The 27,314-nt window shown below is 39.0% G+C and overlaps 1 protein-coding gene across 3 annotated transcripts in view; it reads right to left on the reverse strand.

The window, feature by feature from the left end:
• RIPOR3 (RIPOR family member 3) overlaps positions 1-27,314 on the reverse strand; it is a 117,292-nt gene that overhangs the window by 45,362 nt on the left and 44,616 nt on the right. For all 3 annotated transcript variants that reach the window (XM_063459681.1, XM_063459683.1, XM_063459682.1), the window contains exons 3-11: positions 25,458-25,577; positions 21,828-21,974; positions 16,678-16,756; positions 15,032-15,055; positions 12,260-12,313; positions 8,541-8,690; positions 4,947-5,010; positions 3,922-3,965; positions 851-976 (exon numbers count right to left, since the gene is read on the reverse strand). In XM_063459681.1, the coding sequence (XP_063315751.1) occupies positions 851-976; positions 3,922-3,965; positions 4,947-5,010; positions 8,541-8,690; positions 12,260-12,313; positions 15,032-15,055; positions 16,678-16,756; positions 21,828-21,974; positions 25,458-25,561 (792 nt within the window). In that variant the 5' untranslated portion in view covers positions 25,562-25,577. The remainder of the gene's footprint in view (positions 1-850; positions 977-3,921; positions 3,966-4,946; positions 5,011-8,540; positions 8,691-12,259; positions 12,314-15,031; positions 15,056-16,677; positions 16,757-21,827; positions 21,975-25,457; positions 25,578-27,314) is intronic.

A 27,314-nucleotide genomic window follows, 5' to 3' on the forward strand; every position in this document is an offset into this window, starting at 1 on the left:
CCAGGGGTCCAAGGTCTACATGTTACGGCTAGTTCGGAGTTTATAAACCATGCGTTTTTACGGTAATTCTCCTGGATGGAGTCACATTTCCTCGTTCACGGTGGATCTGCTGGTATCCATGCTTGGTTTGCCACCGTGCAAGTCATCAGGGAGTCTGTGTACGAGGCCAGCTATTTGTTAAGGTATGCACATACCTATTCACCCTAAAGACCTTTAACACTGAGGGGTGCCATGGAAACATGCCAGATCCCATAAAAACCCTTTTAGGCACCATATGTTTATGGCCATCTGGATGGGGAGGGGCTGGAACTTGGAAACATATTTAACTGTTGCAATGCTTGGTTTTGGAGACCAGTGTGCTCCTTAAGGACACAAAGCTTAATTTTATGCAAAAATGGCTTTTTGGAAGGATACAAAAAATGCTCTTTGCAGAAAGGGATTAAAAGTGATTATTGTATGCATTATGCAGCAATGACCCCCATTTATTGCAGGTCCTCAGGGTAAAGTCCAGTACCGGATAACCACGAAGAACCCTTAGCAGTATCGTCATACAACTAGACTGTAAGCTCTTTGTACAGAACACAAAGGATACCGCCAAACACGTATGAAAAGATTGCTTTCATCAAGCTATATTTACATTATGTTATCCGAAAGCCCATAATATCATGAGATCAAAGGATCATTGGGTGGGGAATATTAACATGCCATTTGACTGTAAGCTTTTGGGTTTAGTCGCCCGTCTGATACCAATCTGTTACCAGTCCATGGCCTAAGGCGGGATCTTCCATCAAATCACTAGATGGTAAACTTGGATGAAAAAACACAAAAACAACTAAAAACAAGAAATTACCTTTATTTCAAAGTTTTCACAGAGATTAGGAATAAAAAGTTTCTCCTCTTCATCCCACATCTGGCTGTCATCAGACTCGATCTTTCCTTTTAATCTCCATCTCTGACGTCCTAATCGTATTAATACCTGCGAAACGAAGGACCGGTCAGAACTAAAATACACCCCCTTAAAAAAACATGACAGTACGTTCAGTAAAGACCCCAATATAGGGAACTAGAAATGGAATTGTAAACATGACAGTACGTTCAGTAAAGACCCAAATATAGGGAACTAGAAATGGAATTGTAAACCTGACAGTACGTTCAGTAAAGACCCCAATATAGGGAACTAAAAATGGAATTGTAAACATGACAGTACGTTCAGTAAAGACCCCATTATAGGGAACTAGAAATGGAATTGTAAACATGACAGTACGTTCAGTAAAGACCCCATTATAGGGAACTAAAAATGGAATTGAAAACATGACAGTACGTTCAGTAAAGACCCCAATATAGGGAACTAGAAATGGAATTGTAAACATGACAGTACGTTCAGTAAAGACCCCAATATAGGGAACTAAAAATGGAATTGTAAACATGACAGTACGTTCAGTAAAGACCCCAATATAGGGAACTAAAAATGGAATTGTAAACATGACAGTACGTTCAGTAAAGACCCCATTATAGGGAACTAGAAATGGAATTGTAAACATGACAGTACGTTCAGTAAAGACCCCAATATAGGGAACTAGAAATGGAATTGTAAACATGACAGTACGTTCAGTAAAGACCCCAATATAGGGAACTAAAAATGGAATTGTAAACATGACAGTACGTTCAGTAAAGACCCCAATATAGGGAACTAGAAATGGAATTGTAAACATGACAGTACGTTCAGTAAAGACCCCAATATAGGGAACTAGAAATGGAATTGTAAACATGACAGTACGTTCAGTAAAGACCCCATTATAGGGAACTAAAAATGGAATTGTAAACATGACAGTACGTTCAGTAAAGACCCCAATATAGGGAACTAAAAATGGAATTGTAAACATGACAGTACGTTCAGTAAAGACCCCAATATAGGGAACTAAAAATGGAATTGTAAACATGACAGTACGTTCAGTAAAGACCCCAATATAGGGAACTAGAAATGGAATTGTAAACATGACAGTACGTTCAGTAAAGACCCCAATATAGGGAACTAGAAATGGAATTGTAAACATGACAGTACGTTCAGTAAAGACCCCAATATAGGGAACTAAAAATGGAATTGTAAACATGACAGTACGTTCAGTAAAGACCCCAATATAGGGAACTAAAAATGGAATTGTAAACATGACAGTACGTTCAGTAAAGACCCCAATATAGGGAACTAAAAATGGAATTGTAAACATGACAGTACGTTCAGTAAAGACCCCATTATAGGGAACTAAAAATGGAATTGTAAACATGACAGTACGTTCAGTAAAGACCCCAATATAGGGAACTAAAAATGGAATTGTAAACATGACAGTACGTTCAGTAAAGACCCCAATATAGGGAACTAGAAATGGAATTGTAAACATGACAGTACGTTCAGTAAAGACCCCAATATAGGGAACTAAAAATGGAATTGTAAACATGACAGTACGTTCAGTAAAGACCCCAATATAGGGAACTAAAAATGGAATTGTAAACATGACAGTACGTTCAGTAAAGACCCCAATATAGGGAACTAGAAATGGAATTGTAAACATGGCAGTACGTTCAGTAAAGACCCCAATATAGGGAACTAAAAATGGAATTGTAAACATGACAGTACGTTCAGTAAAGACCCCAATATAGGGAACTAGAAATGGAATTGTAAACATGACAGTACGTTCAGTAAAGACCCCAATATAGGAAACTAAAAATGGAATTGTAAACATGACAGTACGTTCAGTAAAGACCCCAATATAGGGAACTAGAAATGGAATTGAAAACATGACAGTACGTTCAGTAAAGACCCCAATATAGGGAACTAAAAATGGAATTGTAAACATGACAGTACGTTCAGTAAAGACCCCAATATAGGGAACTAGAAATGGAATTGTAAACATGACAGTACGTTCAGTAAAGACCCCAATATAGGAAACTAGAAATGGAATTGTAAACATGACAGTACGTTCAGTAAAAAGAAAGAAATTGTAAAATTGTAAAAATTTCGGTTTAAACAGCTGAGCTGTGATTGTAGCTGGTTGTTGGAGAATGTAGCCAGATCAGCTATTTTTGCCCACGTTTTGCAGTTCATTCTTCCATTTGCTACAATAACAATGAATCCCAGAATATTTGTTACGGAATTCCAACAAGAAACGGGGTTTATATATTAAATGACTGATTGCTGTTACAGTGAAATTCACTTTACAAAACCCGAAACTAGAGAGAAAAAAAAAAACGCTTGACTAAGATGAAAAAAAATATATAAAAAAAAAGAAAAAAAAAAATAATATATATAGAGAGAGTTTTTTTCCCCAATGGCTCAGATTGCTTTAGGGCTTAGGGTTGAAATGTCACCAATACTGGCAGCCGACTAGCAGTTATTGTATTTTTGGATCTCTGATATTTCTTGGATGTGAATGAAGCTTTTGCAGTGTTTGCTTGAAACATGTGTACATGAAACTATTATATATCTTCCAACTGTTACAAGAAAAAAAAAAACAGAAGAAAGACACACATTTAGGGAATTTGAAGGCCTCGCTCACAAGTCTTGCAGATATATACATTTATCCCCCACCCCAATCTATCATATCGGAACGGGAATTCCCTGCAGCCATTAATCTGTTAATATGGAGCAAAGCCGCACAAGCCAAGCTTTTCAAATAACAATTTCGCTTTAAAGCATTTTCCCCCAGAGTTTCTGCAGTTTGAATGGGTGGCACAGAAACCCTGGAAAATGATGTAAGTCTCAGGATTAATTTTAATGCCTCTAATGCAGTTTTTAATTCTGTGTTTTATGAGCAGCAGCAAGTTTTCCATATTACGGTTTAGGACCGCTTTCTCCAACACGGGGACCTGCCGGGGTTAGTAAAATGGATAAAGATGTTTGTTTCGAAGCCCAGGCTGTTCCTCTACCTCATAATGGTCTCCAGGACACAGTCGTGCGTAGCCCACCAGGCCTAGGATGAGAGAAGAATTACAATTTAGAGAGAGGGTTAACTCAAAAAACAACAACTCTTATCTCAGGGATGGTCATATATGGACTACACAATTCCAAGAAGCCTTTGCAATCATGTGATAAGCAGAGAATAGTGGGAAATACACTCAAGATGGCAATGAAATTAACCCAGGTACCAGTTGCCATGGTAACCATGTTACCATGCCGCCTAGAAGTGACAGAAAGCATGCATTTTATGATCAGGTCCATATTTAATTACTAGTTCCTAATTTCTTCTGAAACATTCATTCACACTGAATTCTGGGACGATGTTTTTTGGGAGCGCATCTACACAAACCATGATCTTATAAAACCACATTGAAAACCAGATAACTCTTGAACTACACACCCATTGGCCGCTAGTTTGACAAATACAGTGTATATATCCAATATATCCAGTACGGACTGGTTTCACACAATGCATTATTAACAGCTTCTTGTACTGATTTCAATTCAGTTACTTTTTGGTGCAATTTTCAGTTTTTCAGGAAGTTTGATTCAAAATTAAGCTTTTCCAAGCACCCAAAGCCCGGCGCATGACTATAGCCGAGATAATGATAACATGGATTTTCATTTCGAGATACGGACATCAATATGGAATTTGCTGGCACTATATAAATAATAAAATAATAATAGCAAACTGTGAGCCCTGGGCTAAGTCATCCCCAGGACCCGCAGATTATCCCTGCCATCCTTAAACCTCGTACGCAAAAATATTGGAAAAAAAAACAGATGGATCTCATCCAAAAACTCACAATCATCACTACGATAAGCTGCAATGACAAAACAAGCTGCAGTGCAAAAATGCAATATGCTGCAGTGACTATGGTAACGACAAAGCAATTTAAGGAAGCCATAAAAGGTGATTTATTCATAAAGAGTACAGCGAGTACAGTGTGTCCACAATTGCACATAGTTTAAATATAATGATTATATTGATTACCTTTCATTTTAAGGAAGAATTCACCCAAATGTACTTCCAGAGCCCCTTCAATCATACACATATCCTAGGAAGATACAGAATAAACCAATATTTAACAGATAATATATTGCACTCCGGTATCTTACAAAGACCTGTTAGGTAACAGGTGATCCCCACTTGCATCAAAAATCAAACTAACGGGCACAAAGTTCAACCATGGTCTGGGTGTTACATCGGAATAAGCACAATTTTGTTATGTATAGAGGTCGCGATGCCAGCTTCTTATTTTGATTTTAAACCACATTTAGATCTGGATTATAATAAACGTGTGAATCGACAGGAATTCAGCAGGAAAACGCACATTTTAGCCAAACTAGCTGAATAGGAAATATAGACGACTTGAGATAATCATTTTCAGATTCGACTAGTTTGTCCTGAAATCTGAAAATTCCTCGTGAATTCCCAAAAAGTCACAGTTTAGTGAAGAACTTGCAGTGATCAAAGTATTTTAACAAAAAAACAAAACCATCTCTGTTACAGGTTTACGTCCGGAGTTACAGAGATGTTAAATTTGATTTCATAGGAGCATATGTCTAACGCTTTATAAATTACACAGATGGTATCATTCGTGGTAAGATGGTGCAAAAAGGCAAATTCTGCATTTAATTTGTCGTTGTATTTCACTTGTCACCCTGCTCCTACACTGTGAGTCAAGCAGTCCACTCCAGAGAGAGGACGGGGCTTGAACACAATGCAAACAAGACTTACATTTTTTTTTTCATATGTGAAATATTTATGTGAGAGATTACAGAATAATTTCAATGTGTTATTGAGCAAATACATTTTTGAGCCTCAAAACCCCAGGTTTCGATTTTGCATGTTTTAGAACATGTGTTATGCCTACATTTGAAGTTCAGATATACATTAAATCCTGGGGAATGCACTGCCCATGGTTTTGCTCGTAGTGGAACCAGCCACAGCGCCTGTCAGACTCCGGGCGAGTCCACAAAAAGGCGGAAAAGAACTGTAAAGAATGTGATTATGTAGAATTTAGCCCTTCTCTTCCTATAGATATGTATGCATTATGAAATTAACTAAAATACGCCATCAGAGCAAAAGACATTTATCAGCAGATTCAAAAACCACAAATAAAATAAAAAAATAAAAAAATAAAAAACAGGACTCTTGCTATTTTAAATATTTCCAGAAATCCATTATTTTGGACCTATTAAACGCCATTCATTCCAATGAATCTGGACAAACTATTTCAGGTTTCAAGGAATGGAACCATAATGGCCATAAATATATATATATTTTTTTTATAAATAATCAGAACTGGATTTGTGTAAAGACATGAACCATCGTGAGTTGTAGCCAGGTACGTAGATGACACCCTTGTTGTCCAGAATGATTTTATATATATATACACACACACACACACACACACACACACACGTATGAAAAGTCCTGACTTGCAGCTCCCGACAGTGTCTTTACATTAATAAAGCAACCCATGATGAATTTAAAGATAAAAATGTCACTTCTCCCCCAATGCTCTTTTCACTCTCCACACGTGGATTTGGCATGTCCTGCTTTGTTTATAGAAATTTTCAGGCTGTTTCGGTAATAGAAAGCAGATGTCTTGCATACTCCTAAATAGACATGATTTATTGGAGGACCTCACAATTGTCAGCTGTGGATTCCATGGCTGCATTGCTCGCTGAGTGCCATCACCGGGGGATGGATTCAGCACAACGGACGTGAGTATTACGAGCATCTTACAAAACAGCGCTGAGCGAATGATTCAGCTCAAGGCCTCCGCTACGTTGATGTTACCGGTCTTGGATTCCACATGATGGAAGAGCCAACACGTCTTGCGTATCTTAATGGCGTCTGGCTTAGCTCTGAAATCCATAAAATATTCAATGAAACAGCTGCTTTTCTTTGGCGATGTTATACTTCACCTTCAATACTGTACAAACTCAAACCATTTCAACATTTTGGAGAAGGACCATCAGCAGTCAGGAAACAGAGAGAATGCTCATGTCTCTCGTACCTCAAAATGGTTTGCCGTCTCATTTTAAAGGTGAAGTACTGAATATGTCAGGAAAATGTTCTAACAAGAAAATCACACAGCTACGAGTTCATAATGAAAAAAAAACTAGTTAAAGGAACACTACACAAAGCATAACTACCCTTGATCCTCACTGAGAGTATAACACAAGAGTCTCCCGTCCACGGTTTTCCCCAGTCACAAATATACTCTGTATAACTGGGTCTTTTATAGGAGATCTATTTCAAGTAATTAAAAAATGTTACTCAGCTCCAACATGGAGTTTGGGGAGCATTATAGTCCTATGACTACTGTCTTAAACAAGAAACCACTGGGGAAAAAAGGAACTAAATATTATATACACAGATTGTAGGAAACAAAGAGCTTGTGTTTGCCACCACAACCACTTACACTTCTATAGGGCTCCCAGTGCCAGTAATTAGCTTATTAGTCAAGATTCCTGTCTTGACTCCCACTCTCTTTTGCCACTTTTCAGAAATCCGAAGCACTTCGAAACTTTGGCACTTTGGAACTTCAGACATTCGTAAGCATCTGAATGGCTGAATTTCACGAAATTTGTACGAATAAACATTCGGAACGAAACAAATTGCACATGTCTATTGTGCTCCTCCACCCACACGTACCCCAAAAGAAGGGCCCGGAGCAGCATACACATTCTATCAGTTTAATGGAGCAGATTAGGCATTAAGGACTATGCGTCCTCCAAAATAAAGTGGTTTGGCTCCAAGTTAGCACACATGGATATTTCAATACTTTTATGCAGAGGTAGAATTAACTATGAGCAAATTGTCTGACCAAATCCCCATATTCTTACAAAAAACGTTTAAAAATGTTTATTCTGTAAAATATCTTGCCTGAGTAATGATCTGTTTACATGTATATCTTATATATGGGGGGGTGTTTGAATTTCCGGCATACTTAGATCTTGAGTAAGTATTACAATGTTTCTGTTGTAGATGGAAACAGTGGGGTAATTATACAAAGTGTTGTGAAAATTGGCACAAATTCTAAAACTAAGTCAGTCACCGTGGAAACAACTAAGATTTACAGGAACATTACGTTAGTGATTGCTCCAATTTTTAGATCACAACAATTTCACAATATCCTCCCCCCCATATGTTCTGAGTATTGAGAAGACATAAGACTACCACAAACACTTTGAATAGACTCTCCATGTGCTACACGTTGGGTGCCATACATACTGCGGTATATCAAATAAGACAAATGTATTCCAACTCTAAGAACCTAGTTACGGGAAAACCTAAGAACCGCTATGGAGAGTATTCGTGTGAATCCCATACTGGTTTGCTGAGAGCCAATTGCAAATCCTGCACAGCCTGGGGTTTAGCAGGAAAAGATCTTTAAAATATGAGTTTTCATTCTTTTATTTGGGGTGGCAGGAGGGTAATGCATATTATTAATTCATTAAATAGGATACATAACAAATAATGGGTCAGATCCTGCCTGGTACGTCCCTTTAAGTCACTGAACATTGATCCTTCGATGTATCACTCTATGGGCCTGCTAACAGATCCAGTTACCTCCGTACACTCCTGGAAGTTCTTGAACAGCTCCACTAGACTCTCTCTGGAGGCTTTCGTGGAAGGAGACAAAGAAAACGCATGCTTCATATTACATGCTCCAACACGTAATCTCCATTGTACGCAATACGTTTCATAAAGTTCTTCAATCTGAAAAAACAGGTTAAAACGGGTTTATTATAACAATGGTGACAAACTGTGGATAAAATTAAAACGCAACATAAGTGATATACAGATATATCACTTATGTGGCCAACTCACGCTTGCAGGACTTCTTGCGGGCAGCTCCCTTCCTTTAGAATAGCCTGCCTACCTGGCCTCCCAGAGTAACCTCTACCTTACATACCTGTCCCTTGCTCTCTCCTAAAGGGCAGCACTCTACTCTTTCCTCCAGCTCTGCTTCACTCCCAAGTTATTTAATTGATATTTCCTGTCCTAATGTGTTTTATACCCCACCTCCTATAGACTGTAAGCGCGTTTGAGCAAGGCCCTCTTCAACCTATCGTTACTGTAAGTTTTCTTGTAATTGTCCTATTTATATTTAAATCTCCCCTCTTATAATATTGTAAAGTGCTACGGAATCTGATGGCGCTATACAACTGGCAAAATTAATCATAATAATAATATATACGAAATCCGGTTCACAATCAATTCATATTAAGATATTAATGATCTCCTGCCCTCTTGTCACCATCAGATATGGTAGTGCGGCTTTCGCCAACCTCCCGCCTATTCATATAGGTTAGAATGGTTTAGAGTAACATGCTAGAACTGGCTACATTGTATTCTAAAACTCAAACTTGGATTGGTAGATCAGTATTCTAAAGGGGAGGAGTTATATTCTCCTTCGTATATGAGGCCTGTTACCAGTCCTCTGGCTAGGACACCTGTCACCGTCCATAGACGTACCTCTCGTTTTCAGTATAATTTCTCACAGTTTTGGCCTTGGTAGAATATTACATACTCTAGGTTCCTATTCTTATTGAGTATGTATTTTTAATGTGTAAAGGAACGGACAGTCATTTTTATTCTGTACCATGAGAAGTTTGGATTATCATTATTATTATTGGCATTTATAAAACGCAAATTTATTCCTCAGAGCTTTACAATATTATAAACAGAAATTTAACATTAAGCGAGACAATTACAAATTACAGGAACAATAGGTTGATGAGAACCCTGTTGGAAAGAGCTTACAATCCAGAGATGAATGTGATACAAATGGACAAGTAAATAACATTTTGCTAGGATTTTTAGAACTCCTCTGTAGCATGTGAAGTTTGTAATGTGCGTGTATACCAAGATTTGTCCTTATATAGCCAGAGATTTAGCTAAACGTTCTGATGTCATTATAGTCAGTTATATAGAACATTGGACAAATAATAGGCTGCACCATAAGTCATGTTTGTTTCACAAACGTACCGCTCTTTGCATTGTGAGTAGAATACATATAGTAAGTTACTGAACTCAGCCCATTGGAGTTATTGAACTCAGCCCATTGGAGTTATTGAACTCAGCCCATTGGAGTCATTTAACTCAGCCCATTGGAGTTATTGAACTCAGCCCATTGGAGTTATTGAACTCAGCCCATTGGAGTTACTGAACTCAGCCCACTGGAGTTATTGAACTCAGCCCATTGGAGTCATTTAACTCAGCTTGTGCCGGAGGGCCAGAGGGCACTATAGGATTAGTAATGTGTCTTTGTATTCCTTATACCATATAATCCCTTTAATATGTTTGGGTGATACAGAAAAATATGACGAGTCACATAAAGAAAAATAAAGTGTTTGTGTGTATTTATATATTTATATATTTTTTACTTATTAAACTGTCATTAGCCTGAAGGGACGTCACACTTCGGGGATTATTCGCTAAACTGAGAAATTTGATGAGCCGACAATGAGATCTGAAATTTGTAGGTTTAAAATATCCAGGCAGGAAAATGTCTGAACTGCAAAATGTCTCCTTTTTGGGTATTCTGGCTGAAAAATGTGAGTTCTGCACAATCCGTGCTACAGTGAATAAACCTGTGTCACATCAGGATTGTCCTTGGCTGCCATGAAATCGCACACCCATCATCTGGGATAGACGTCTCAGAAATGCTGACAAAGACCCTGTCTTTAATTACGTTAAATGTCAAAGGCACAGCCTAAGACTCCCACAGAAGGTCCAAATTCACCTCCTACTTTAGTAAAAGACATTGACATTAAAAAGACCACTGAGGCCTGCGAAGGATCTCCAAACCTGACATCGCTTAAACATCCAGCTATAAATGGGCTTTCATTTTCTTGTAACCCTCGAAAACAGAACCAGATCGCCTTCTCGAGTGCAGTCCGCATCGCTCAGAATCATTTCCTGGTTTATTTATTTTATTACAAGTACTAGTCCGTCAAACAGCAGATTACGGTGTCGGAGAGGGAACCCAGAAACGCTTATTACATGTAAAGGTAAACTACCGATCTGTATTAATGTCACAGCAGTGAATTATAGGTCAGTGCCTTCCTGTTGGAATTTAGTTACTATCGGAATTTAGAGCCAGCGCTGCACATCTGCTCGTTCAGCTGCGCTTGGATAAGAATCATATGTTGCAGGAAAAAAACACAAAAAAAACTATTTATGCTTTCCATTAAAGGAGCAAAGGTTACAAAAAATAAGAATTCAAGCCTTTTTATGGGAGTCTAGGTTCAATCTGAGAACATTTTTTTCCTTGTTGTAGATACATTGTGATCTATCCTGAGTAACACAAAGCATGCAGGCTGGCCTGCTCACAGAACGTCACTCATACGTAGCTCTGGCAGCAGAGGGGTTAAATATCGTTGGTGCAGCATTTCATAAAACCTGCACTCACATACTCCAGTAACCCTTTAAAACTTTTTTTAGATCTGAAATTTAAGACAAAGAGCTGGATTCTATTACTTTAGATAACTTTATCCATGCCGCAACTTTCCCTGTAGACTACAAGTGGAAATCGTCACCCAGTTAGGTTATGTGCACTAACAGGAGCCCAGGAGAATATTCTGTCAACATCGAACCGCTTAGTAAATTTTGCTCTTTATGGTCTAAACATATCTCTCTATATAATTCTACATAAAGAATGTGATGACGGTATTCTGCAAACTCTAATCCCACCTTGTAATGACTTTCCACCACAGTTGGTGAAAATACTGCATCCACAAACAGTACATCGCATGGAAACAGGACAACTGGTCATATTTATTGGATTTGTCATGGGAAATGAAAAGGCATTTAAAGAATGTGTACGTTAGTGAGCACGGACATCTTTTCCCCATCTGGATTACCTGTAGCCACGACACCCCCAGTTCTTTGCTATAAAATGTTAATAATGGGGGTGAACAGGGTGCCAGTGACCCCCGACCCCTTAGCTTCTGTAAGGCTCCGGATCTGCGATTCGTTCTTTGCCTGGGAGCCAGGGAGGATTATTTTTTTTTAGAAACTTAGATCTAGAACTTTAAAAATGTTTACATTTGTATCCAAATTTTGCAATTGTATTTGGAGAAATTGCCACTTAGTTCAAATCTTAAATTGCCAAGAGGTGCTGCATCTGAAATTTGTAGGTAAACTGTGGGGTTCACGTACACATTAGGGACCCCTGAATGTTAAACATTCTCTTCTGCAGTCATTGAACTAAAGTCTTAAGATAAAATATATTGGTATCGACCAAGAAAAACACATTTATATTTAAACATTAGGCTACGTACCTTGCTGATATGGAACTCCAACTTTCGAATATGCCTCTCAATCAAACGTATCTCCTGTAGAAATATACCAAAGAACAATTGTTTAATAGGACATTTGTAAATCAAATTGCAGCATACATAGAGTAGTTGGTTTGTAAATGGCTGTTAGCCAGGCTCGGGCTGATTTCAGTCACCAGTCAAGTTACTCATTCCAAATGACCAAACTCAGCCTGATCTCAGCCATCAATCAAGTAGGTAAGGAAAAATGGAGGAAAACCTAAAAGTACAAAATAGTAAAATCGTGTCATAGGAATTTCTATAAAAAATTTCAAGAAGGGCGGAGCCGAGCAAGACAGACGCACACTACAAGGGCTCTGTACTACACAGTGCTAAAAATAGCGATGAAGACCCCATAGTGACCCGAAAATGGAGACACAGACACCCACACTCACAATGGCTGCAAGAGTAAGAAACAAAAGCCCGACAAACCTAGGATGGGTATGAACATCGGGGATCTACTGAGACAAGTGCATGGTGCGGGCGGATCCAAGATGGCCGCCAACTACGACGACTTCTCAGACTCCTCGGAGGAATTGCTGCTGGACAGTGGGACTACTATCATGCCAACTCCACCCCACTTCCAGGCAATCCCTCAGAATGCTGACACCCAGCCTGTGACCATGACCACCCTGAAGGAACTGCTTGCCAGCCTTCAGAAAACCATTCAGGCCAACGTGGCCTCCCTACGCTCCAAACTCTCTGGCCTTGTGTGTTGCATAGAGACCGTGGAAAAGACAACCACACAGCAGTCCAAACGGCTTGTCTCTCTGGAAGAAGAAGTGCGATGCCTTAAAAAGCAACAACTTACCTTCGAGCAGCAGTTTGCCCTCCTGGAAGGCTCACGGTGCCAGAACAATATCAAGGTACGAGGAGTACCCGATGAATTACCAACGGCAGAACTCCCACACCCAGTGCGGCAACTGATGGGGGCCTTGCTGACTCCCAAACAGGCCAAAAGCATCCAAATAGATGGGACCTTCCGAGTTCCGAAACCCCAAAGAGCACCGGACTCCTCCACTAGAGACATAGCGGTACAATTTGTCTGCTACAGGGATAAGGCGGCATTACTGGCGGCGCTGAAGGGAACATCACCTTACGAGTTCGAGAATATGTCGCTGACATTTTATGCCAACCTCTCAGGGGAAACACTACAATGGAGAAGATCCCTGCACCCCTTCACGGCAGCACTCCAACACAGAGATATCCGTTACAGATGGCACTCACCGTGGAAGCTGCAGGTCAAAGTTACCCACGTCAATAAAACCCAGTCTACTACCCCACAGCCCAAGAGGTGCGCAAAACCTTCCAGATCCTGGATAGTAGCCTAGCCCAAGGGAAGATAACACAACAACATCACTCTACTCGTTTTGATTTCCGCTTAGTCTAAATCCTATTTACTATTTTAGGTTTTTTTTTTGTTTGTTTTTTTAAGGGCCTCTGCACACATGACCCCTAGCCCAAGGAACTCCACGTCGATTACACGGTATGGAACTGTACAATTTAAGTAGCATAACATTGCCCATACCGAGGCCACCAAATAACCTGCACTAAATGAGCTGGCCCAAGCTTCCCCATAGCTTCCCCGAGGCCACCAAATAACCTGCTTCCCCGAGGCCACCAAATAACCTGCACTAAATGAGCTGGCCCAAGCTTCCCCATAACTTAAAAAAAAAAAAAAAAAACTCACCTCAAGGTATCAGACACCAAATACACAGAGTCTTTATAAGGGTCTACCTGAATGTAACATTGTTCTTATTTGTATTATGCCGGTGTTCTAAATCTGACAGGTATAGCAGAATGATAGAACACCTGCAAACTCCTGCTTCTCTCACAACGTTGTGAATAATGAGTAAAAATAAAGAATAAAATGTTTTGTTTTTTTAAATGACAAGAAGTTTCAGCCACCATTTTGAAAACCAACATTTTTTTTTTTTTAGGGAAGCCTTTTCGAACCTTTAACTTGTTTTGTAAACAGGAAGTCGACATGAATGTCAATGACATTTCTTGGCAACTCTAAGAGGCCGTTGTCACAAAGAAAGGGTGAATATTTAAACTTAGGATTCCTGATACTCAAAGTAAATTCCCAAAAAAGTAAAAAAAAAACATTTCTGTAATTATTCGCATAACCAAACACAGACTGTAGAATTTGTAGCCCCATTAAACAGAATCAGACTCGTGCACAGCTAGTAGCCATGCTTTATTTTGCTGGAGGGTTGGTAGAAGTTAAATCATTTGTGACAAACCGTGACCTTCTTCGGAATATTTCCCTCTGTGGATTCCTTTAAAAAGTTACAAGATAATGCTCGATTGAGAATATTTCTAACATAGTTTAGCATCTTAGGTTAGAGTGTATTCTCATAAGTCCCAAAGTTTATAATATAACAGAAACATTCATAAAACAAGAATGGGTACAATTCAGATTTAATAACGAGGATGTTCTATAGAGTGTGATTGTCGGGAATTCTAAGTGGATTTTAAATTTCAGGCCAAATTAGCTAAACTAAAAGTATACCTGGATTGGAGAACTTCTCAATCTCAGCAATTTTGGGCCTAAATTTTCAGTTCACTTTGAACTCCAGACAATTCAGGCTTTAGTGACTAGCAGGGAATGTTATTATAAAGTATATGTGTTTTTAGGAATCAGGTGGTTAGACTGGTTAGAAGATCAAAGAAGGTATGATATGTTTTATATTTGTATGGTGGGAATAATATATATATATAAATGAAGCTCACCTTGTCCAGGTCGTAGAAGTAGGCCTGCCAACAAAAAGAGCGAAACTCGGTCAAACTTCTTATTAACCCTCCAATGCCAAATTATTTGCAAAACAGATTATTTTTTGTGTGTGTTCTAAAAGGTAATGTGTGAATTTATTTTTCACGTCAGTGTATACAGAGAGAGCCTGATGAGGGCAAAGCAGTAATATATTTTTGTTATTCCATATTTAAGGGGCCCTCTAAGTATGCTATCCATGAAGTGGTTATGGTGCAGGTAAAGGTTGGACGTCCTTGACCTTTGGTGTGTCTCAGAGTGTTTAGAAGCAGACCTGTCTAAAGTTTAACTCCTCTGCTGCAGCTCTGTCAATGCAGAAGTGGCCATCCACATCAGTGGTCCAAATTTGGAAAGCAGCAATAAGTTGAGCATATTGGGGGAGATCGAACTTAACGCACTCAGCCAACCCTTGCGATCCAAAGTTGGAAATATAGTGCAGACGTTCCCTTTCATATTAGCTGCATCGTAATGAAGAGACTGGACTTGAGGCATTGGGAGAGCCCTGTTTTTTTGTCAAGACACTTCAAAAAAGTTTGACGTAAAGCGTGTGGACAGAGTCCACTGCAATAAACCATCGTATTTATGTTGTTTAGTGTATTCATTTAAAGATGAGAAAATATTTTTAATATCTTTTATTTGCAGGTTATTAAAGATAACCACGTTTCTATTGGCAGCAAAAAAACCTGATAGCTAGCCTTTGGAAGAGTGCACAGACACCCACGGTAGAGGGAATTAGGAAACGGATATCTAAAATGAAATACTACCAGGAAATGTCCTGCAGACCTGCAGGGTACAGTGCCAGATTTGAGGGAGAGTGGGGTGGTTTAATGAATGTTTGAAAAGATCCCACTTGAATTAACTAGGAGGCCTTGGCCCAAAACAAGAGAGGACGTGCCCAAGGTACGCTTGCCCGTCCAGGTTGTAGTGCAACATATAATAATACCGCCACAATACTCAGATGTGCAGATAATGTGCAGTGATGTACATTAGATGAAGAAATTTGACCACTTCTTTTATTTCCCACTTCAATTTCTTTTGTTCAGTTGTGATTTCTTACTTTCGTGTGTTATGTTGTACGTGTGTTGATACAGAATGGCTGGTAACAGATGTAGCAGTAAGGACTGTCTAGCGACACTATCGTATTATACTAGATTGAGTGAACAATGTAATGTGGACATGATGATTGTCCCACTCATGTTACAAATGTCATTTATGCAATGCTATGTGATACCTGTAACCCTTGTATGTTTAAAAACCCACTGTCATGTTTGCCTGTACTGTGTTTTGTATGAAAATTGAAAAACATGTAAACACTGCTCCTGCCTGCGGAGGGCCCATATTATACTCTTGATTGCCAGCTGCTGGAGTTTGCTGGAGAATGTTAAGCAAATTCAAAAACTTTCATTTGGTTTTTAAAGATACTTGCAGTTTTGTGTTGGGCAACAAATTAATGACCAACACCGGTCCTCTAATACTTTTACCACCCGTCCTTCAGTCCGTGACCAGGGATCCATGGGTTTTTGTGGGATCTCAATGAACTAATGTAACTTGCTGCTACCCCCAGATTTGTTTGACTGTGTGTGGATTATTCATTTAAACGTCTTCTTACCAGTCGTGAATTCCTTTTTATGTCCTTTTGCTGGCTCGCCAAAAACTCCAGCTGTGTTTGATGTTCTTCGAGGTACTCGCTGTGAAATCAGACAAGTATATTATATTTAATTGCATGTAAACCCTGTATAAGGTGAGCAAAAGCTAGAGATTTAGGAAACAGAACACAGATTTCAGTTGGGTCGTAGTCGTACACTGAAAACACCTCTGGAAGACAGTCCATTTTCTGTATAAGATACATGAGCATGTTAGTATTTGAATCTTCATTTATTGGAGCTTTAAGAGGCTCCTACATGACACAAACTTGGATTTAATGACAAAACAAAATGCAAATATTAGCCATTATACACTGTGATTTATGCACTAATTATTAGCCATTACTAGTGATGTCGCGAACATAAAATTTTCGGTTTGCGAACCGCGAACGTGAATTTCCGCAAATGTTCGCGGACGGGCGAACCGGGCGAACCGCCATAGACTTCAATAGGCAGGCGAATTTTAAAACCCACAGGGACTCTTTCTGGCCACAATAGTGATTGAAGGGGGCGGGGGGAGACCTACTCTCCTTCCCCACGGCCCCTGGGCGGCGGGTGGGGCCATAAAGATAATGAGGGGGGGGACCTACTGTCCTCCCCCTCTCCGGCCCCCACCCCTGGGCGGCGGGTGGGGGCCATAAAGATAATGAGGGGGGGACCTACTGTCCTCCCCTTCTCCGGCCCCCACCCCTGGGCGGGGGGTAGGGGTCATAAAGATAATGAGGGGGGACCTCCTGTCCTCCCCCTCTCCGGCCCCCACCCCTGGGCGGCGGGTGGGGGCCATAAAGATAATGAGGGGGGGACCTTCTGTCCTCCCCTTCTCCGGGGACAGTAGGTCCCCCCCTTATCATTTTTTTTAGGGCCCCCACCCACCGCTCAGGGGTGGGGGCCGGGGGGGACAGTAGGTCCCCCTTATTGTTTTTTTAGGGCCCCCACCCAGTGCTCAGGGGTGGGAGCTGGGGGGGGGACAGTAGGTCCCCCCCTTATTGTGATTTATGGCCCCCACCCACAGGGCAGGAGTGGGGGCCAGGGGGGGAGGACAGTAGGCCCCCCCCTCATTATTTTTATGGCCCCCACCCACCGCTCAGGAGTGGGGGTGGGGGGGGAGGACAGTAGGTCCCCCCCCTCATTATTTTTTGGCCCCCACACAACGCTCACGGGTGGGGGCGGGGGGGAGGACAGTAGGTCCCCCCCATTGTGATTTATGGCCCCCACCCACCGTGCAGGGGTGGGGGCCGGGGGGGGAGGACAGTAGGTCCCCCCTTATTGTTTTTTTTAGCGCCCCCACCCACCGCTCAGGGGTGGGGGCCGGAGGGGGACAGTAGGTCCCCCCTTATTGTTTTTTTTAGGGCCCCCACCCACCGCTCAGGGGTGGGGGCCGGGGGGGGGGGGTGGACAGTAGATCCCCCCCCTCATTATTTTTATTCCCCTATATAACAATGTTTGGTATTTAGTGAATATTCCCCTGTATAACAATGTTTTGCATTTAGTGAATATTCCCCTATATAACAATGTGTTGCATTTAGTGAATATTCCCCTGTATAACAATGTTTGGCATTTAGTGAATATTCCCCTATATAACAATGTTTGGCATTTGTGAATATTCCCCTAGATAATAAGGTTTTGCATTTAGTGAATATTCCCCTGTATAACAATGTTTGGCATTTAGTGAATATAGGGGAATATCCACTAAATGCCAAACATTGTTATATAGGGGAATATTCACTAAATGCCAAACATTGTCATATAGGGGGAATATTCACTAAATGCCAAACATTGTTATATAGGGGAATATTCACTAAATGTAAAACATTGTTATACAGGGGAATATTCCACTAAATGCCAAACATTGTTATACAGGGGAATATTCACTAAATGCAAAACATTGTTATATAGGGGAATATTCACTAAATGCCAAACATTGTTATACAGGGGAATATTCACTAAATGCCAAACATTGTTATATAGGGGAATATTCACTAAATGCCAAACATTGTTATACAGGGGAATATTCACTAAATGCCAAACATTGTTATATAGGGGAATATTCACTAAATGCCAAACATTGTTATATAGGGGAATATTCACTAAATGTAAAACATTGTTATATAGGGGAATATTCACTAAATGCCAAACATTGTTATACAGGGGAATATTCACTAAATGCCAAACATTGTTATATTGGGGAATATTCACTAAATGCCAAACATTGTTATACAGGGGAATATTCACTAAATGCCAAACATTGTTATACAGGGGAATATTCACTAAATGCAAAACATTGTTATATAGGGGAATATTCACTAAATACCAAACATTGTTATACAGGGGAATATTCACTAAATGCCAAACATTGTTATACAGGGGAATATTCACTAAATACCAAACATTGTTATATAGGGGAATATTCATTAAATGCCAAACATTGTTATACAGGGGAATATTCACTAAATGCCAAACATTGTTATATAGGGGAATATTCACTAAATGCCAAACATTGTTATACAGGGGAATATTCACTAAATGCAACACATTGTTATATAGGGGAATATTCACTAAATGCCAAACATTGTTATATTGGGGAATATTCACTAAATGCAAAACATGGTTATACAGGGGAATATTCACTAAATGCAAAACATTGTTATATAGGGGAATATTCGCTAAATGCAAAACATTGTTATACAGGGGAATATTCACTAAATGCAAAATATTGTTATATAGGGGAATATTCACTAAATGCCAAACATTGTTTTATAGGGGAATATTCACTAAATACCAATCATTGTTATACAGGGGAATATTCACTAAATGCAAAATATTGTTATATAGGGGAATATTCACTAAATGCCAAACATTGTTATACAGGGGAATATTCACTAAATGCAAAATATTGTTATATAGGGGAATATTCACTAAATGCAAAACATTGTTATATAGGGGAATATTCACTAAATGGCAAACATTGTTATATTGGGGAATATTCACTAAATGCAAAACATTGTTATACAGGGGAATATTCACTAAATGCAAAACATTGTTATATAGGGGAATATTCACTAAATGCAAAACATTGTTATACAGGGGAATATTCACTAAATGCAAAATATTGTTATATAGGGGAATATTCACTAAATGCCAAACATTGTTATATAGGGGAATATTCACTAAATTCCAAACATTGTTATACAGGGGAATATTCACTAAATGCAACACATTGTTATATAGGGGAATATTCACTAAATGCCAAACATTGTTATATTGGGGAATATTCACTAAATGCAAAACATTGTTATACAGGGGAATATTCACTAAATGCAAAACATTGTTATATAGGGGAATATTCGCTAAATGCAAAACATTGTTATACAGGGGAATATTCACTAAATGCAAAATATTGTTATATAGGGGAATATTCACTAAATGCCAAACATTGTTTTATAGGGGAATATTCACTAAATGCAAAACATTGTTATATAGGGGAATATTCACTAAATGCCAAACATTGTTATACAGGGGAATATTCACTAAATACCAATCATTGTTATACAGGGGAATATTCACTAAATGCAAAATATTGTTATATAGGGGAATATTCACTAAATGCCAAACATTGTTATACAGGGGAATATTCACTAAATACCAATCATTGTTATACAGGGGAATATTCACTAAATGCAAAATATTGTTATATAGGGGAATATTCACTAAATGCCAAACATTGTTATATAGGGGAATATTCACTAAATACCAATCATTGTTATACAGGGGAATATTCACTAAATGCAAAATATTGTTATATAGGGGAATATTCACTAAATGCCAAACATTGTTATACAGGGGAATATTCACTAAATGCAAAATATTGTTATATAGGGGAATATTCACTAAATGCCAAACATTGTTATATAGGGGAATATTCACTAAATACCAATCATTGTTATACAGGGGAATATTCACTAAATGCAAAATATTGTTATATAGGGGAATATTCACTAAATGCCAAACATTGTTATATAGGGGAATATTCACTAAATGCCAAACATTGTTATACAGGGGAATATTCACTAAATGCAAAATATTGTTATATAGGGGAATATTCACTAAATGCCAAACATTGTTATACAGGGGAATATTCACTAAATGCAAAATATTGTTATATAGGGGAATATTCACTAAATGCAAAACATTGTTATATAGGGGAATATTCACTAAATGCCAAACATTGTTATATTGGGGAATATTCACTAAATGCAAAACATTGTTATACAGGGGAATATTCACTAAATGCAAAACATTGTTATATAGGGGAATATTCACTAAATGCAAAATATTGTTATATAGGGGAATATACCAATGTTTGGCATTTAGTGAATATTCCCCTATATACCAATGTTTTGCATTTAGAATAAAAAAAAATAATAATAATTAAAAAAAATAAAAAAAATTATTGCAGCTTCCGAATGAATCTAAAATGGATGCTGTCCAGTAGGTGGGAGGGTCTGCTGCTGATTGGCTGTAATGTGTCTGCTGACTTTGAGGTACAGGGTCAAAGTTTACTCAATGATGACGAATAGGGGGCGGACCGAACACCGCATGTGTTCGCCCGCGGTGGCGAACGCGAACATGCTATGTTCGCCAGGAACTATTCGCCAGCGAATAGTTCGGGACATCACTAGCCATTACATGTTTCTGGAATATATGCAATAAGACACGAGATATTATATACAGGTGTGTTATCTGCCATACGTTTACATGTATTTGAAAACAGATATCAATCAAAGATGAGTTAGATAGTTACACAGACTTAGACAAGACTAGAGTCTACCAACGGACGCAAAGCTCTTCCACCTGTTTTCCATGGAAACCATTCTACAAGCCAACAATGAGAATCAGTATAATATCCACACAGGAAATGTATCCAATCAGGAACACAGAGCTTCTATCAGAAAGGGGAGCTTGACTTTTTAACGCACAGTTTTTAGTTCCACATAAAACATGATCCATATAAAACATTATTATTACACAATATGCAATAAAAGCTTCATAACACGAACTGCAACACAGTCTAATGTTAAATGTGTACAAGGTAAGCCAAACAAAATAACGGACTTACTTCAAACCTTTCCTTAGAGCATCGAATATCTTCTTGACTTGGTGTGGATGGGGATCCAGCCTTATCGACCCCTTTCTCAAAGATGGGTAGAGCTTTTCCGATTTCACTGAAAGCTTTGATCTGACCGAGCTTCTGCTAAGGGACTGCCTGAAGGAATAAGTAACCGTATACTCTGAATTAGTGACTGGTTACATAGGACTGTTCTTTCCTTATTTATCAATGTTACCCATTTTAATAATATTTGGGGGAGAACTCTGTGCCATCACCCCAACCCTCTTACTTGTGGAGATAATTTTAAGGTATATTATGGGACGGTCCAATGAATGTCACACACATACACACTTCACAACATCATTATTATTACTATGATGTCCATAAATAGACTCTTTAATGTTATTTAATTATGACTGACACAAGAAAAAAAAACTGATTATTTACGATCGTACATGGTCTGTAAACTTTGTCATTAGTACCAACAAAAAAACTTGAGTAAAATACACACACTAAAAAAGGGGGGAATACTTCCTGCAGGGTGCTTCAGAAAAGGTGGACCGTTCCCTGAAGACAACAATTGGCAAAAAAGAAATATCCAGAAACAGCTGAGGTTTCTTCTAAAATGCAGTCTTTATATAAAACAAGGAAGTGGAGACAATGTTTCGATCCTCGTTTTAAATAAAGACTGCCTTTTAGAAGAAACCTCAGGTGTGCCTTGATATTTCTTTTTTTCCCAATTGATACCAACAAGGACTTAGACCGTTACATCATCTCCATTCCCTCGCAAAAATCTGTTTACTTGATTACAAACATGCTGAACCAAGTAAAATGAAGACATCAGGCATAGCCGGGATTAACCAAATCAGTCACACTCTGCATCTTCACTGAAAAAAACCTAACCTGCCAAGGTAGACTAAACAAAGATTGTCTACACTCTGCATCTTCACTCAAATAACCCAACCTGCCAAGGAAGATTAAACGAAGATTGTCCACACTCTGCATCTTCACTTCAATAACATAACCTGCCAAGGTAGACTATACGAAGATAGTCCACTCTCTGCATCTTCACTGAAATAACCCAACGTGCCAAGGTAGACTATACGAAGATTGTCCCCACTCTGCATCTTCACTGGAATACACCAACCTGCCAAGGCAGACTAAACGAAGATTGGCCACTCTCTGCATCTTCACTGAAATAACCCAACGTGCCAAGGTAGACTAACCGAAGATTGTCCACACTCTGCATCTTCACTGAAATAACCCAACCTGCCAAGGTAGACTAACCAAAGACTGTCCACACTCTGCTTATTCACTGAAATAACCCAACCTGCCAAGGTAGACTAAACGAAGACTGGCTAAACATTTCATCTACCATCAACCTTGATCCACTCAAACACCTACTCAGACAGATAGATTATGTTACAGAGTGCATCTGACCTCCTTCGGAATGACTGCACACGCTCTAATTACCGCATTAACATGTGTTTGATTCATTGCACAAAAAAAAGATGAGAAAACAATATTTAAAACAATTATGTTTCTGTAGAAATCAGATCTGTAATTCTTAGGTTTTATTTATTAATATATGCTTCATGCCTTTATACACCGTCAAAGCTTTTGTTTATTTTGCCCATTTCCTGATTCCTATTCCAATTACTTTGTTGCCATTTCAGGTGTTAATGCAGATGTAGGGCAGTTTTATAGATCATCGACTATCACTTTAACTTTAAAGTGAAGCAAGCTCCCTCCATTTTACCATATGGAGACGGTGTATCATTACTTTGTGGGATTTAAAATACAATACCACGCATATTTTCTGAACGCCAGCGAGGAGGCCAGGAAGTATTTAGAATAAGCATTAAGCAGACTCCTATCCAGACGCTATCCAGCACCATAAATCACCAGGAATCTAAACTCATATCAGTAAGAACAATACGTATCTATTTGTCTCACGGATGGAACGTGTCTTAGGCTAGCAAAAAGACAAAAAGGAAATTAGACAAATCTGAAGAACCGTTTGTTCAATCATGCATGATAATGTTCCTTTATGTACTTATAGACAAAGTATCGCTGTCAGAAAATGTCAAATAATAACCAATACAGCGGTAAAGGCTTGTCAGAGCCAAATCCAGAATAAATGGAAACAGACGTACACAGTTATGTGGACAAGAAAGTAAACCCTCTTTGAATTTTATGGTTTTACATATCAGGACATGACAATAATCACCTGTTTCTTAGCAGGTCTTAGAATAAGGTAAATACAACCTCAGACAAACAACAACACATGACATATTACACCGTGTCATGATTTATTGAACAAAAATAAAAGCAAAATGGAGAAGCCATGTGTGGAAAACTAAGTACACTCTTACTGCTTCCATAGGAATTAAGAGGCTGCTAACCAAATGTACTTTATCAGCAAGTGTTACCACCCCTATAAAAGCCAAAGTATTAGCAGTTTGCTGGTCTGGAGCATTCCGGTGTTTGTTAACACAATGCTAAGGAGGAAGACATCGGCAGTGATCTTAGAGAAACAACTGTTGCTGCCCATCAAACTAGGAAAAAAGTCGAAACCATTCAAGGCCGTTGCCAATTTCCCCAGTAGTGGACCTCCCAGCAAATTCACCCAAAGGTGCGACTATGCACAATGCCTAGAAAAATAAAACATAAAAACAAAACTAGAATTACATCTCAGACTCTACAGGCCTCAGTTACTATGGTAAATGTTCAATTTTATGACAGTAGAATAAAGGAAATACTGAACAAGTATGGTTTGTTTGGATGGGTTGCCAGGAGAAAGTATCTTCTCTCTAAAAAGAACATGGCAGCATGGCTTTGGTTTGCAAAGTTGAATCCTTTGGACAGGTAAATCCATAGTGGAGATGTTTGGCCATAATGCACAGCACCATGTTTAGCGAAACCTGAACAAAGCAAATCAGCACAGACACCTCGTACCAACTGTCAAGCATGGTGGTGGAGGGGTGATGTATTGCAGAAACAGGACCTGGGAAGTTTGCACTCATTGTGTCGACCATGAACTCCTCAGTATACCAATGTTTTCTTGAGTCAAAGGTGAGGCCATCGTCCGACACCTAAAGTTTGACCAAAATTGGGTCATGCAACAGGACGATAATGCCAGAAACACCAGAAAATCTACAACAGAATGGCTGAAAAAGAAAGACTCAAGGTGTTGCAATGGCCGAGTCAAAGATGGTTCTACAGACTATTGAATTATAAGGCGTACTTAGTTTTACACAAAAGGCGTCTCCATTCTGTCTTTATTTTTATTAAATAAACATTAATGTCACATGTTGTTCATCTGATATTTATCTAATTTTAAGACCTGCTAAGAAGCAGATGATTGTTATAATGTCTTAATATGTAAAACCGTAGAATACAAAGAGGGTGTACTATCTATTTCCCATGTCTGTAAATATATGTGCATGAAAATTCTGGATAAGAGACTAAAAAACGTCATCCTTCACAATATGATTTGCTAAAGAACATTTATTTTGGCCTTGGAACTATAAAACCCATCACACCAATGGTAATTTTTTTTTACAGGGCTGGAGACCTGCTAAAATACATTTATAGCACAGAGCCCTGCTCAACTTCCAATAACGTTTTGTTACTTACGAGCTCTTTCGGATTTGTAATGTACTAAAGCCAGCAAACGATCTGCTACGGCCAACTCCACCGAGACCATCACTCGGAGAGCTGAATCTTAATTTCACAGACATTCTTTGCCGGTAGCTCCTGTAATAAAAACAAAACAGCATATGAGTCGAGAGGTAGTTAAGGACGAGCATGTTAAGCCAAGTGGAGCAGTACATATATCCTTCTAAAGTGCTGGATTGAGATGAGTGGAATAAATGTCAAAAGGTGGCTTGACCTGACTTTCCTCCAACCTTGGGATGCTTATTAAAAATGCATCAATCAGGGCGGCGGCGATTTTTTTTAAATAAGCCACGAGGAATAACATTTTCCAAAAACGGTTCCCAGCTAAGGAAAATCTCTGGTCTCCCTAATTTATTGTTAGGACTGCTATACTTTAAATACATAAACAAAGAACTTTATTAGGTAAGCAAGATAATAAAAAATATGAATAAAATCCTAAACTCTCACTAATTGTACCAGATAAATAAATAAATAAATAAATAAATAGTTACCAGACGCACGTCTGACAATCCATTTTCTTATAATGTATATTAAAAAGGTTAGTCGGCATTGCTTTATCTCTTGTTCGCTTTCTATGTTGACTGCCAGATGCAAAGGGCTGAGCTTACAACAATGGCGAGCAGGAAGACAAGATGGAGGCATTCTGTTCCAGATTGGAGGGAAACACAGCCATGCAAATTCTATATTTATTTACAATTTTTAGACCTCACAAATGAATCCGTTAAGTAAACAAAATATTAAAAGCCATTTAAAGCGATAGTAATTAGGTACCAGCTTTATGTGAGAGGTTGAGCTTAAAGGGTTACAGCAAGCACCATAACCACTTGAGTTATTTAAAGTGCTTATGGTGCCTGAAATCCACATTTGCAGCATTTCTATATTACACTCTGTACATGCAGATTATAATACCTTTGCTGCCAGCAGCGTCACTGGGGCGTCATTAGCCAGCCCGTATCTAGTGTTCCAGGCTGGCTAATGCTAATTCTGTGCATGGCAGCACACCCCCGTCCGCCCCTCAGTCCATCCTCCAGGACCTCCAGCAAGGGGGAGAAACATCAGTCTTAGGGAGAACTTAGCTTTGGTGTTGTAGAATAAGGTTGGTTTTATCCGTTTAATTTATATAGTTACATAGTTACATAGCTGAAAAGAGACTTGCGTCCATCAAGTTCAGCCTTCCTCACATATGCTTTTGCTGTTGATCCAAAAGAAGGCAAAAAACCCAGTCTGAAGCGCTTCCAATTTTGCAACAAACTAGGAAAAAATTCCTTCTTGACCCCAAAATAGCAGTCAGATGTCTCCTTGGATCAAGCAGCTATTAGCCCACTAATTAGAAATTGTATCCCTGTATGTTATGTTTTTGCAAGTATTTATCCAATTGCAATTTAAACATCTGTATAGACTCTGACAAAACCACCTCTTCCGGCAATGAATTCCATATCCTTATTGCTCTTACTGTAAAAAAACCCTTTCTTTGCCTTAGATGAAATCTCCTTTCTTCAAGCCTAAATGTGTGACCTCGTGTCCTATGTATAGCCCTGTTTATGAATAGATTTCCAGATAATGGTTTGTACTGGCCCCGAATATCTTATCTTTTCAATTTGGGAGGGGAAGGGAGGGGCGGGGGGCGGGGGGCGGGGGTGGGGTTTAGAAGATGGACCAGCCCGGTAAGGGTTACTTAAACCAAAAACAGTGTTTTATGAGAACCTTGTTTTTTGGTCAAAGCACCCCTTTACATATTGAAACAGTTAATAATTTGAAAAAACTTTCCATGTTTAGTAAAATCTGGGACCTCCCTTCCTTTTTGGCTTCCCCTCC

The sequence above is a fragment of the Pelobates fuscus genome, chromosome 6 (assembly GCF_036172605.1).
Source record: "Pelobates fuscus isolate aPelFus1 chromosome 6, aPelFus1.pri, whole genome shotgun sequence".
Taxonomy (NCBI): Eukaryota; Metazoa; Chordata; class Amphibia; order Anura; family Pelobatidae; genus Pelobates; species Pelobates fuscus.